General features: G+C 36.4%; 1 protein-coding gene across 2 annotated transcripts in view; it reads right to left on the bottom strand.

The window, feature by feature from the left end:
- Positions 1 to 14,902, bottom strand: part of UBA1 (ubiquitin like modifier activating enzyme 1) — a 41,929-nt gene that overhangs the window by 7,255 nt on the left and 19,772 nt on the right. For both annotated transcript variants that reach the window (XM_034433947.3, XM_034433946.3), the window contains exons 2-17: positions 8,541 to 8,657; positions 6,601 to 6,659; positions 6,218 to 6,386; positions 5,986 to 6,120; positions 5,529 to 5,635; positions 5,227 to 5,317; positions 4,976 to 5,108; positions 4,022 to 4,119; positions 3,628 to 3,774; positions 3,042 to 3,218; positions 2,718 to 2,825; positions 1,999 to 2,079; positions 1,765 to 1,920; positions 1,321 to 1,486; positions 686 to 882; positions 244 to 308 (exon numbers count right to left, since the gene is read on the bottom strand). In XM_034433947.3, coding sequence (XP_034289838.1) covers positions 244 to 308; positions 686 to 882; positions 1,321 to 1,486; positions 1,765 to 1,920; positions 1,999 to 2,079; positions 2,718 to 2,825; positions 3,042 to 3,218; positions 3,628 to 3,774; positions 4,022 to 4,119; positions 4,976 to 5,108; positions 5,227 to 5,317; positions 5,529 to 5,635; positions 5,986 to 6,120; positions 6,218 to 6,386; positions 6,601 to 6,659; positions 8,541 to 8,657 — 2,006 coding nt within the window. The remainder of the gene's footprint in view (positions 1 to 243; positions 309 to 685; positions 883 to 1,320; positions 1,487 to 1,764; positions 1,921 to 1,998; positions 2,080 to 2,717; positions 2,826 to 3,041; positions 3,219 to 3,627; positions 3,775 to 4,021; positions 4,120 to 4,975; positions 5,109 to 5,226; positions 5,318 to 5,528; positions 5,636 to 5,985; positions 6,121 to 6,217; positions 6,387 to 6,600; positions 6,660 to 8,540; positions 8,658 to 14,902) is intronic.

The raw sequence follows: 14,902 nt of genomic DNA on the forward strand, positions 1-14,902 counted from the left end.
GAAAGTAATGAGAACTGCTTCAGTGATTTTCCCTGAGGCTAATAGAAACTGCAAACTATACCACTAAGATGCATATTTTCACCATTCTGAATCAATTGGCTTCTTTAGAGATTATCAGAAAGCATTACACATTATTGAATAGTGTCAAACCTATTGAATGCACGGAGCTATACCTTAGTATTTATAATGAAAAGTTAATCACCTTTAGCCGATTTTGGGCCCTCAATACAGTATAGTACTTACGTTATATACTGGTTGACATTTTCTGCAGGCTGCTTGAAAAGGCCTTCAAATTCATCACGGGCCCACTGGAAAATAAAACAACAGGAGTTCCAATCTTGACACAGGAGTTAAACCAATTGGTTCCAAGTGCTGATGTTTGTAACAGTAGTTTGTCTGTTTTGCGCTAAACAGAATTATACAAAATAAAGTATCACACAATAGTTGATACAAAGAAGTCTGCAGGACCTGCTAACAAGGTGAAGAAGAGATCCAGTTCGCTCCTTAGAGAGAGAGGAAGCAAGAGCTACAGGCAACATATTGAAAAACAACTCCTTGACCATGTCAATAGGAAGATCATTTGACCACAAAGAATCACTATAACACTTCAATTATCACTTTCCAACTACAAAGAAACCTGTTACTGTATTGTTGCTATCAAATGTTTGTATCATTGGAATCTCACCTGTAGAGTATGCTCAATAGCATTAGGAAAGTTCTTCAGTGTACAGATAGGGATAGATTTTTCAGGTGGATCTTGGCTAGAGCTATATGATTCTGTTAGGAATGGGATCACCACCTGGATGTTCCCTTTGGTCCCCAGTGTCCCTGATTCCAGCAGGGGCTTGCGGTAGTAGACACAGCGACGATCCATGTACATCCCTAAAGACAAGTATGCAAGAAAATTGTGAATGATTGCCAGTCAGGATAGCACTGGAGGTTAAAGCCTCAAATTGGATCAATTATATTTTCAGTGGTTGAAGCAAGAACATTTCATTTCCATAACCATTGTATTTGCTGTGAGAGCACTTATGATCTAGAGAGCAGACAAATCTAATCTTCAGTCACTTAAAACCAATTCATTTTTTAAAATCTAAAAATTGGAGATAATGTAATCTCCGTTGGTAATGATTTGGTTTGATTCAGTCTGAACCTTTGGCACGCTTTCAAAAGTCACTGGAGCTAGTCACATTCTTGTCTATTCTTCTAACATTGTAAACACAATAGCATAAAGCTTCACTACATTAATCTGTTATACTTCTATCCCTGGATATGTTTCTAACATTAAGATGAGTTCGAAAACCACGTGCAGATACCTACTTGCATCTACATTGTCCAGTGCATTTGCCACCCCATCAAGATTCTCAAAGAAGTCGTCATCATATATACGTTCAGTGTCTGGCCCTACACGATCTTGGTGGCTTGTGATGTGAATGTTTGGGTTCATTTCTTTCACAGCAGCTGCTGCTGTATCAGATTTCATTTTCTAGATAGATTGAAACATTAAGTCTTACTCTGGGTATAGAAACTTCACAGTATAGCTTCCAGAATTATCACTATTTAAAAAAACTAAAAATAAAAAGCAAACACAGTATTCACAATGGATCACAAAACGACAGGTTTCTGGCCCTTAAATTTGCCAAAATCAACTGTTAAACCTCCTCTAAACTCCCAAGGCAAACTATGACAATTTTTCACCGAAAGTCCTATGACTGACCCTTCTGTAACCCCAGAAATCATACTCCTGATACTAATGGAACGGACCGTAACATCCCAAGGTCGGAAGAGGAATTGCCGGTTGAGATTGGACTTCTCAATAGTGTCCATGTCAGTCACAGCCACCTCTCCCCCTTGTCCACATCCCAGACCAATCATAGCAAAGTTCTTCAGCAATTCACAGCCAATGGCACCAGCACCAACCTAAGAGATAGAGAAAAAATGTCAGCAGGTTGCTTGGATGGATATACCAAGAAACTGAAAAATCATGTCAAGACTTACCAGAAAGTATTTTTGCTGGCTCAGTTTAACCTGTAATTCATTGCCGAACACAGCAATCTGTCCATCATATCGGCAATGTTTCTATCAAGACAGGGAGAAAAAGAGACAACCAGTTTGTACCTGTTCTCCAAAGTATGGAATTTCCCCATTTCCCTAATCCTGCTCATTAATAATCATAATCAATAATAATAATTTATTACTATAAATGCAGAACACTGCATTTTATTTATATACTACTTCAAAAGTTTCAAATTCCCAGTGCTACTGTTTTCATATAAATGATACAATAATTTCATTATGAGTCTATTCCTGGTCTTACATGCTACTTCAATTGTATACCAGGGAATTCACGGGAAAGAATATATTATACGTTAATATACTCCACCATCAAATTTAGTATAAGCAATTAAAACCATTCAATTTTTTGGCCTCAGGCTTCATATATAAACCTAACTTACAAATTATTTTCCCAGCCATTTTGAGTAGTACTTTTTTCCCCCATTTAAGTTCATTGAGTTATAAGATGAAATAAGATACAAAATACGAAAGTAAATAGGAAAGCAGTGAGATGGAGGAAGAGAAGTGAGGAAGAATTGGGAAAAAGAAAAAGAAGTGTTGACTTCTGACTCTCTCTGTTGCAGTAAAATAAGGCATTAACAGAGTAGTACTTTTTTTTGGTCATTCCCAGCATACATCTTATGCTTATATTAATAACTCACAGGGCTGCAATTTTCCTCAGTCAAGGTATCCTTATTTTCTTCAGGCAAGCACTCCAATGCATCAAAATATAGCCACTGGATGATAGGCATGAATTTACCTGAACAGGCCTAAAACAGAGAAATAGAAAAACAAGAACATTTGAATCTCTTTGATACCACACTGTATGGTTCTGCCTGAAAAAGTCAATTTCAGGAATAAACTGGCATTATACACCATCACATTATTACAGAGGATTTGTTAACCAAATCAAAAGCTGATAGTTAAGGGAAACATGGACTAAGTGGAATGCTTTTTATTATCTGCCAAGTTTTCAAATATTGTACCTTCATAACCTCTTGTGCAGCTAGGCCTCCAATGAAGGCATTGACAGGTGCCAGATCTCCAGAGGCTTGGAAAGCCAATTCCTTGATGATGTCCTCATTCAAATGTTCTTGCTTAAGTGGGGGCATTGCTTGCTCATTGAGATCCTTCACTAAAGATAGCACCTCACTAGCGTCTGCCTGAGGAAGAATAGAAAAAGTCAGATAAAGGCTAAGGAAAGCTGTAAGGAACTGTTTTTCATCAAAATCATAAATGTAACCTGTGCTAAATGTAGTCTGTGTGAAATAATGGCTATCATTAAAAAATGCCTAAGCATAAAAGTACATAAAAAGATCACTTTCCACAACTAGTGGTCCCTGAATAAAAATGTATTGTATTTAATGTAATGTATTCAAGCAGATTAAGAAATGGAAAATGAGCAACTCTGTACAAGATTTACACCAGCATTCCAAGCATTATTCTTTGATTAGTGATTTTGCTTGCAATAGTACCTGTATATTCTGTGGTTGATATGAACTACTGTTACTGGGGGGTGGGGGTGGGGATCTCAACTTGCAAATTAGAAAAAGGTGGAACCAAATAGCCTACCTGATTACGAGGCCTGGGAAAATGACCATGCTTTTTGTGAAACTCATGCAAGGCCTGAAATGCCAAATGCAGCTGGCCTGGCCGATCAAACTTGCCAAAGTCAGTGACAACCAACTCTGGCTCTGGCAGAGAGGTGCGCAGAGATTTCTGAAAGAAAAATAATGGAGAAATTGAAAATAGGTAGCAATGCCTTCATAGTTACCCTTTTGTGGCAGGCAAGTTGCTTACTTCCAATCTCCAAGCCAGTGCTTACTTAACACCCAAGAACAGGCACAGGCAGATCAAAAGGTGCCAGATTGTTTTAATGGCAGGACATTGCTGGGAACCATGGGAATTTGCCCAGCAAAAAAATAAAATAAAATAAAATGCAGAATCTGTCAGAAAAGATACTTACAAAGCTAATCTTCTTTGGCATTTTGACCTGGGTAACAATGCCGCCACGTACATAGTCTGAAAAGTTGGAGGTGTCACCAATACTAAATGTGTAGGGGCCTAGAAAAGAATAAGAAGTACACCCATACAGATGTCACAGGCAAAGAACCACACTGGAAAAAAAAAACCATTGGTACTGCAGAATTGCCATATTAACTTGCACCAAGAATCCTCAACAATCATGTCAAATTACTGCAGTCTTGGAGAACTTTCTTAATAGACGTGAGGAACAAGTAAGAGCCAATTTTTCTAACACTTCCACAATAGAATTAAATTGCAAGTAACAGTGGAAGAAAAGAAATATGCCATCATGGTGCAATAAACAAGCAGCAAAGAGAAAAGACGGACTGTGGAAAATGTTTTTGTTATGCTGTGCCAGAGGAATTATATTCTGAATAATGAATTGGAGAATTTTCAGAAAATTAAATTAAAAAAATCATACAAGAGAATGAGGATGCTACAATGAGTATCTTTCTACATTCTCTAACATGCTTATTTGTAGCATGCTTAAGACTCACAATCAATTCAATGTTTATAGGCTTCTTTTTTGTTGTTTTTTTCACCTTCAAGTCAGCTTCACTCTTAGACAAGTCTCTGCAGTTTTCTTGGCAACAATTTTAAAAATAGTCTGCTCTTGCCTTCTTCCTATGGCTGAGAAAGTGTGACTGGCCCAAAATCACCCAAATGACTTTGTGCCTCTAGAACTATTAGTCTGATATTTTTCAACACTCCACCAAACTGACTGTCACTTGTAACTCAGGCTAAAATTCTAAGATAATGTTATATATTAGACACACTACATGATTCCCAACATACCAAAAGGTAATTTTGTCAAACAATTAAAAAAACCTTTGACAGATATTCCATTCTAGTAACATCTAAATTTTGTGCAAGTCAAAGCAACACCATGCCTCACCCAACACTTTGATTTCCATTGGTTCACAGCTGTTAAGCTCTTTCATGCCCTCAACTTCCATGAAAGAAACAAAGTCTCCGCTTTCAAAACCATGCCGAGCCTCATCTAGACAGGTTACCTCTCCAGGGCACCCCTGTACAGGAAAAAGAAATTTGAACAAAATTCTGAATTACTGTATGGGTCTCTGTGAGAAAATTAATAAATCCACCTCAAAAACAGAACCTTGACTGCCAGCTTCAAGAAGTAATTACCTTAGTAACCATTGAGACCATCGCACTAAGTGGCTGCTCTCCATTGGTATCTGTCACAACCATGTTCTCACCAAAGTCACAGAACAACTGGCTGTAAGAGAAAGAAAATGGGTGAACTTAGGGGCTCTGGAGCACCTTCAGCACTGTGACAGATGGTCTTAAGAGCGAAGGTTGGTAGCCCATAACTGGGCTGTGAGGCGCATGACATATGGTGGGTGGGAATCCCAGTTTATCCCAACCAGAAGAAGAACCCTACATGGTCACAACACAGAAAAGGGTATAAAAACAAGGTACTGTCTTACCCAAAGAGTCCCTTTGTATCTGCCACTACAAGTTTGATATTTTGGCTGTGACAGAAATCACTAATACGTAACTGTTCCTCCAAGGGACAATTGGTAAGTACAACTACCTGCAAAAATGAGATAGGGAGATGGGCGGTTATGAAATCAGATGGATGGATGGATAGAAGAAAAAGCCTTTGAAATAAATCACACCAGAAATCTGGAGCTCTCCAGTATCAGCTCACTGTTCAGATTTCCTGGTCTATGGCAAGTAGTATTCCCAACCATGTCTTCTCTCCCATCCTATTTTTCATTTTATTTTGTAATGCTCAAGAAACTCTCAAGAACATTAGATGTTTGTGTATATAGAAAATATAAGCCAAATATCTAACTATATTGTTTACTGAACCAGGAAAGTAATTCTTGATATTAAGTGTTTAATAACCCTCTCTCCTGAGAAATTAAGAAATTAAAATACCTGGAAGTTGTTAAGAAAGTCCTCACTGAGGGGCCCAGTGTAAGCAGTAACAGGTACATAGGAATTGAGCTCAGCGAGCCGTGTCTGAGATACTTCAGCACGGTTCTTTCCAAGGTCTTCCTCACGAAGGTAGAACTGGAAGAAAGGATGGAGAAGAGGGGGATGTTTTAGTAGTAAATATGTTTCAATAAAGGGAATCACAAACAGAACCATATTTAAGTGAAGAACCTACCTGGGAAGAGAGATCAGACCATTCAGCTATGCCTTGGTCATGGATTGTGACTGATTTAACGCCACCCAAGATGATGTTTTTTGCTATCTCCACACCTAGTCCTCGCAAACCAGATACCAGGATGTTGGCATTCTGCATTCGTTTCATTGCCTCGTGGCCCAATACATATCTATTCAGGATAAATGGGAAAAAGGATTAAATTTTCAGTGCCTTGTTGGTCCAACCTGAAAACTGAACATCCTATATACAGGCAGTTTCCTCTCAACATCTGATAAAGTTCAACAGCTCCAAACCATATCAAAACTTACTATTCCCATATTAGACTGGTACTAACAATCTACTTTTCAAAACAGTATGCCTTCCACTCTCCTTCTGATACTTACAGCTGCCTTGAGTATAGACCCTCATCAATGTCTGTTTCACTTCCATTCTTGGCCATACCCTGGAAAGGACAAATATAATCACTTAGTCCTTGGCTGCCTTTTGATCATTAAAAGAATGTGATAAAGGAACACAAATAACTAAGAACAGCTGCTATTTGGTTTCTATATTTTATCACTCTCAATGCATTTCAAATATTTATTATTTACCAAGGAAGAATTTAAAGTACAAAAAGAAGTCAAGAAGTGAATCATGGATGGCAATTCAGGGAATATATTTCACAAACCCACAACTGCATTACAAGAAAGAAGAACAAATACAAAAGAAAATGAGCATTACAGCATTCTTTGTCCCTCTATTCCTCTGGACAAATCTGAGTATTCCTTTTAACACTATATGAAGACACACTTTCAGGCTTATTAATTCCTTACAGAAGCATGCAGAGCACATTTTTTCAAGGGCACAACTAAGGCTACCTATTACCAGGGAGGAGAGTTGCAGTTTTCAATCCCACACCACACCATCCCAATCTGTAGTACTCTCAATGCATAGCAGTGGTTTCCCAATATATGACAATCTGCCCCAAATTACTTCTCCAAGAAATGAAACCAAAACAGTAAAAGCCTATCTTTTTTTAAATAATGGCACAATATACATTCTCCAAACTAAGAAAGAGCTGAACACAAGCCAGTTATAACTCATACAAGATGACCAGATGACTGCAAATTCATATTACGAATACAGGTAATCATGGACTCACAACAGTTTGTTTAGTGGCCATTTGAAGTTACAACAGCGCTGAAAAAAGTGACTTGTGATTGTTTTTTGCACATATGACTTTTGTAGCATTCCCATGGTCACGCAATCAAAATTCAGACAATTGACACTCATATTTATGAAAGCTGCAGTGTGCTGGGCTCATGTGATCATGTTTTATGACCAGACAAACAAAGTCAATGGGAAAGCCAGATTCACTTAAGAACTGTGTTATTGACTTAACAACTGCAGTTATTCACTTAACAAATGTGGTGAGAAAGTGGTAAAATGGGGCAAAAATCACTTGTCTTACTTAGCAATAAAAATGTTGGGCTCAATTGTGGTTGTAAATCGAGGATTACCTGTACTACCCACTGCCTGCTATACCACTTGCTCTAGTAGGACAAGAAAGTATGTGTTGTAACATGTACAAAAAGCTAGATATAAGAGATAGTAACAATGGGTACAATGACTTATATATATGCACATCAGTAAAGATCCCCAAGATGCAAAATCAGGGAATTTGACTCCTATATAATCAAAGGTTGCAGATTCCAGATTATCTTGTGCATTTTTATAGAAGTGTAAACTCTTGTATTGATTTTGTAATAATTGCTATCTATAAACATATTCAAGATATAACTATTTGGATACTTAATGGTTTCTATCAATTTCACAGGAAAGGCTCTAAGGGAAGGACTGTAATTCAGACTGTTTCAATCTGGGCGCAAAATCTAGAAATCCAGTTTAGATACATCATACACATATACACTAACAAAAAACCAGTATAGACCTTGAGTGCTTGCAAGTTGGGGAGGATTCTGTAATACAATATTAAGATCTTCTGCCTCCTCTCTGTATCATGACAAGGTCAAAATTAATGCTGGATTTACCCTTTCTCATCTTTAAAGCTAACATATTTTCTCTGTGCAAGTAGAACAAGAGTCCCCAACCCCGGTCCATGGACCAGCACCAGGTCACAGCATGCCAGAAACTGGGCCCTGCAAACAAGTGAAGCTCCATCTGAGGGATGCAGGCAGCGCACAAAACCATGCCCCCTCTGGTCCACAGAAAAACCTCTCTTCATGGAACCTGTCCCTGATGCCCAAAAGGTTGGAGGCTGCTAAGGTAGAGAATCAGTCTGTCAGAATCAGAGATAGTATGCTGTATTAATTCAGAAACTTACGTTGGCAGGCGCTTCACGCAAATCAGTCTGTACGGATTTTCCAGAGGAGCAGTTTGAACCCGTCTTTGACTCTGATTCACCCAAGCGACGCTTCTTGGACAACGGCGAGCTGGACATCTAAATGCATAATGGAAAATACAGATATGAGAATACAATCTTTGATAATCTACTCATTTTGCAGCAGGATTATGACTCTACCAAAAACAAAAATATCCTATGTAATAGGCAAAGTACTTATGGGAATAAGACAAATACAAAAATAGTGCCTATTGCAATGAAGCAGAAGCAATTAGCAATTTCCTCCCAATACTGGTCCACAATCTTTGCTGCCTGAGGGAATCAAAAGATTTGCTCCATGTGAAGAACATGTTGCTACCAGTGGTCTCTTAGGACACCCAGAAGGGACCTATTTCCCATGTCCCATTGGAGTGCTAATTGCAGTATCAACCAACTAAATCATACCAGTTAATCAAGTGTAGCAGTAGTATAATGGAAAACAAACCTTTGAGTAAGCATAGCTTTCCTTTACGTTGTGCTATAAAAAAAGTGCTTTATATTGGATCAATTGTAAAGGGCACTCTTTCTTAGCAGATTTCTCATCAGGAAAAAAAAAGTATTTCCAGTGTACTGGAACAATATGGTGTGCTATTTTAAGAGTTTTAAAATATGAAGTTCCTTTTTAATCTACTATATAAAACTAGTTATTTTTCAATGCTGCATCTATTATCACAGAATTCTGAACCAGATGACATCAGTTTAGGCTGTTTTATGGCAAATGTCTCCAAGATGCCACAGAAAGAACTCAATAGTAATCAATAGGCTGACTAAGGAGGGGCTACTAATGAATCAGTTTTAGTTGGCAAAAAAGAGCAGGTGAATCACTCTTAGGTGGGAAAAATGATATTAGTAGCTATTTCCATTGAGTTTACTGCTTACAGAGCATTAGGATGTAATATTACTAAAATGTTTTTATACTTCTAAGAAACATCCCAACAGTTTATAGTAAGAAGACTTCTATAGAAATTGATAAACACTTCAAAAGAAAATATAAAGGTGGACTTGATTGAACAGCAGCTAGATTTACATATCAGGCTAAGTCAAAAACCATGATTTATAATGGTTGGATTCATGCAAGGCCCATTACTACTGTGCCAGCTTGTGAACCTAGCAAATACTTTTTAATGCTAAAGAAGATTCAGTTCCATGTTTCTAGATATAGAATAAAATAGAATAGAATAACAGAGTTGGAAGGGACCTTGGAGGTCTTCTAGTCCAACCCCCTGCCCAGGCAGGAAACCCTACACCACTTCAGACAAATGGTTATCCAACATCATCTTAAAAATTTCTAGTGTTGGGGCACTGGAAATTATATATAGCTTCTTTAGATTCTATATATTCTATAGAATATAGATTCTATATATTCTATAGAATATAGATTCTATAGATTCTATAGATTCTTTAATTGAATCCTACAGCTTTACCTATAGCCTATTTAAATCCATCCAATGATATTACATTTATTTTTGTTGTGTATGAATTCAGCATCTCATTATCAGCTCTATTCATCCTAGAAAAAGAGTTTACTTTTATTATTGCAAGCCCTCTCACAAGAGCTCAATAAATGAACATCCATTTCAAAAGAGCATCTAGTTCTTTTGCCATATGCTGAGTTTAATTAATGGAACCCCACACCATACAGCCTGCTCAATGATGCTATGTTATCATGATTTTAGACACAAATGACTGAATTTCCTCAGTCAAAAGAAAATCATAATAAAAATTATCTGTTAGCCAGATGCTACGTTGAAGTGCTGATACTCTTGTTCTAGCAGCCAAGGTAATATTAATCTGGATCTGTTTTAAGAAATTACAGCATGAAAGGGAAAAGTAACAAATGGTTCAATGATTGCAATGGTTCTCAAACCTAAGAAACTATGACGCTAGCTGCAAGGTAAGCTAACAATGCTTGAAAGTTTTAATGTCAGTTTCTGCAAAGCTAATACTTATGTATCACCTTTCCTCCCAATTGTATATATAATTTTAATGTTATAAGTACAGGTAGTCCTTGACTTATAACAGTTCATTTTGTGATCATTCAAGTTATAACGGAACTGAAAAAAGTGAAGTATGGCCATTTTTCACACTTACAGCCATTGCCGCATCCCCATGGTCACATGATCAAAATTCAGAGGCTTGGCAACTGACTCGTATTTATGGTGGTTCCCTGGGTTACATGACCTTCTTATAAGCAAAGTCAATGGGGAAGCCAGATTTGCTTAACCACTGTGTTACTAACTTAACAACTGCAGTGATTCATTTACCAACTGTGGCAAGAAAGGTCGTAAATGGAGCAAAAAATTCGTTTAACAAATGTTTCGCTTACCAACAGAAATGGTGGGCTCAACTGTGGTCATAAATTATGGACTCCCTGTAATCTTTCCTATCTGCTTGTAAAAAAGATCATAAAGACGGTGGATTTCTTGTTCTATGTAACTGTAAAATGACTGCAGTTGTCCATGTTCCACACCAATGTAACATTTTACTTCCTGATTAAATACAATTCCTGCTGGTTTTTGAGAAAGAATATACCATATCCAATCATCCAATAAGGAAATGTCAACTGCAAGTTAGTTTCCAGATTGAAGAGAAGCAAGCTGGAAAAGAGCACCAACAGACAAAACACGCAGTAGGAAGTACAACTGATTTCAAATAAAAATCAGGCCAACAAAAAATAGGGAGTATATTCTTTTCTTTTCTCAATATGTGGAATAATATATACAAGGTCAACAAGATTTTTACTGCTTCATAAAAAATAGTGGGGGGGGGGAGAGACTTAGGCAATGTAGAGTAAAAAATATAAACAGAATGAAGTGTAAAAAAAAATGAAAGGAAGGCTTTTACAGAGTTAAATCACAATACTGATTTATGGTAACGAATGCCATAATCAGGAACAAAAGGATCATATAAATTAGTTACAAACTGTTCTTCTGTTCAGCTTTTGAAGAATATTCCTGTTACATCTGAGTTACGGCTGTATTATCAGCCAAGAATTTTTTTGAGACTTGTTATGTTTCTGATACTGACAGTTGATCTGCTGGTTCAATAATTATCGATTGTTATATTAATATAATTGTTTAATTGTAAGTGAGTTAGACCCTGCAAATAAAGCAGCATACAAATTTGTACCTCTCTGAAGTGGATTTTGAGGCTATTTGGGGGAGAGAGAAAAATGTCCTATACTATAAAAGGACACTGCTGACTGAGGCATACAACTGGACCTAACATGCTCAGCATTACAACTATGAAGCCCAGGCAAGGACAGCTTCCATTACTTAAAAGTTAATCCATCCTTTATGCAGGGACCATTGAGGAAACCACAGCTGTCAGCTTTTTGATTAATAAAACCAAGTAAGCACTGGGTTCAGCAATTTTTTTGGTATGTTGTTTAAGCTGTATACCTCTAATAAAAATGACAATTTTTATTTAGCCAGTACATTCACTGAACTAAAAGGTTATCAAACAGTACCGATAGTCCTCAAAGATAACTTTTACTATATTCACCACTCCAAAGTTATATTTGTAGTTATTTTCTAGCAGAAATTACTGAAGTAGAATAAATTAAGCAGAAAAAGGCAAAGGGAATTATCTTGAACAAAGAATAATTTAACTCAAAAATTATCCTAAGAATTTTGGAAGAATTTCCACACTTTTGAGTGTATGGCAATAAGGCCAAGCGCTTATTTCAGGGTTCAAAAAAATATAAGACAGGGTCTTATTTTCGGGGAAACATGGTATAAAACTTGTTTCTTTGTACGCCTGAAGAGCAATAAGAACCACCAATGAGTATTAATTTCAAGCATTTTATAACATTAAGTCATTTTAACAAATTAATATATTTATATTAATCCTGATAAATCTTGATGAAAATACATATAATACATTATATGGTACTTTTCCCTAAAAGCATTTATTTGAACTAGGTGAGGAAAAAGCAGTAACACAAGAATTACATTAAATATAAATAACTGTAGAATAAACTGTAAGAGCCAATGGGATGTTGATATTATGATGCTGGACTAGGAATGGGAAGAACAAATGTTCTAATCCTTCCTTAAACATAGAAATCGGGCTCTGTGACAAGCTGACAAAAAAAAAAAAAAAAACCCAAAAGCTCTGGTAATTTTATGTATTGATAACTTTGCTATGTGAACTGAAGTGGGCACAGTGCAAAACAAGGGGACTCTGCAACCATATGAGACAAACACCACAATGGTGAAATAAATAGCTGTGACTTGGAGCAAACAAGAAAAAACAGAGGTGCTCATACAGTCACTAGATGTTGAGTTCTAGAAGGAATCTTTCTCATAAAGACAGGCAGAAAATGGAACTGGATATTCTGGCATGAATGATTTGCTGTAAAACAGGAATGTTAGATACTCAATTGTTTAACAGTACAGCAATGAACTAAGCTGCCATATCAACAGGTTGCTCAAAGTTTGGGGTTAAGCCAGGAATAGGTTTTATGTGAAATTACACTAAATATTCCAACAATGACAACAAATTTTGTCTGTATGTAATCAGATATCTTTTTTAACTATAAGTCATTATGTTGTATCAACTCTGTGATCTACAGCTTCCCATTCTAGACTCATTGGAGCGGTTTTCTAAATGATCTGAGAACCCCAAATCCGTATTACATTCAGGATATCTTAACTCTAGTATCTATATCTGAATTTTAAGCCCAGCAAAAGCCAACCCCCCCAAAAATACACAAGGTAAGTTTCAGGAAATGTAAAGCATAATTCTATCATTATAGTTTAGTAAAGCAATAAACAGGGATATTCTATGTAATGATCAACCAATCATATCAGATATGCTTCAGAAAAAAAGGGAGTTAAAAAGACTTAGCACAAATACAATAATCTCTGCCATAAAGCCAAGGTGAAATGTAGTCCAGTTGAGGATTTTCCATCTAACAAATGCCCATTTCCATTGGCTCAATATATTCCATGATTGACAATTTTGCAAATTGGTGCATTTATCAAATGCTAGATAAAATTGATTCCAAAAATAAAGTTGCCAATCAAGAAATAAGAAAGACAAAAGCCAGATTAGAAATAAAATAAAAATTATTATCGATGCTGAAGATGAAAGTGTAAAATTTCACAACTTTGGAACAAAGCTTCATTAGGATGAGTTTTTACATAGAAACCTATATTTAATCTTTATTTATGTAAACTTTCTTGGTTGGGGTTTGAGAAGAACTTGTAAGGGCATAATAATGGGCACAAATACCATATTATGAAAAAGCATACGAGTTTGATGGACTGTCAAAATTTAGCAGCCACAAGTCCTATGCCTTGTCAGAACAGATCTCTTAAAATGCTTAACACCTGAGGTTTGGTATATCTGTTGAAAGGCATAGGCTACAAAGTCATACACTTACTATTAATTTTTTAAATTAATCCTGAGGTAATGAAAACTAAGTAACAAAAAGCAAAACAAAGGCAATGTCCCAGGATTTTATATAAATGCCAAAATTAGATTCAGAATCCTATCTGGAGTTCAGTTTCCAAACTTCTTGATGTCTATAAAAGAAAGCATAAAACAGAATTGGAGATAATACACTTTAAATAGTTTTGGCCTACATGAAGAAGGAAAGTTAAAATACACAGTTAATTCTGACCTGATATGAAGTTCTGAGCTTTTCTACTATAAAACCCAGAAGCAATGAATGAAAACACATTCCATGCTTTCTTTCTCTTTACAGCTATCTCAGGTTAAAATTACAGTATCTGAAGAAATAAGTTACCAAAAAAAAAAAAAAAAAAGCCATGGAAACTTGACCTGGCATATTAATTGTCAATGCTTATGGGACATACAAGATATAGCCAGTCAATTACAGTATACATTTTAAATAAGGACTACCAATAAAGGTAGTAAGTTAAACAGGGCAAATCTTTTAATTAGCTACTTGTGCAAGGCAATTAAGTCACAAATCAGTTCAGGCAGATTTACCAGAATCACATTCAAGCTGCCCCATGACATATATGCCCAGGCAGACAAATACAAAGAATATGGGCTATATTATTTCAGATAGATAGGATTACATGACAGAGATAAATGTGATTATAAGACACACCCATAGATACGTAAAAGAGCAACTGCCCTGATTGCCTCAAAATTCCTAACATATCCCTTTTAATACATGAACTAGTAAGATGCAAAACTACAGTACCTGTTCTCTGTCTGCCTCCCCTACTTTCAGTAATATAGAGACTTCTCCAAAAATGAATTCTTAAAAAGTTTAAAAACCCAGATAGAAATTCTTGGAAAACCAATCCCAGTGGTAGAGGAAGTCA

Source organism: Pantherophis guttatus, chromosome 2 (assembly GCF_059756535.1).
Source record: "Pantherophis guttatus breed Tessera chromosome 2, ASM5975653v1, whole genome shotgun sequence".
Lineage (NCBI taxonomy): Eukaryota > Metazoa > Chordata > Lepidosauria > Squamata > Colubridae > Pantherophis > Pantherophis guttatus.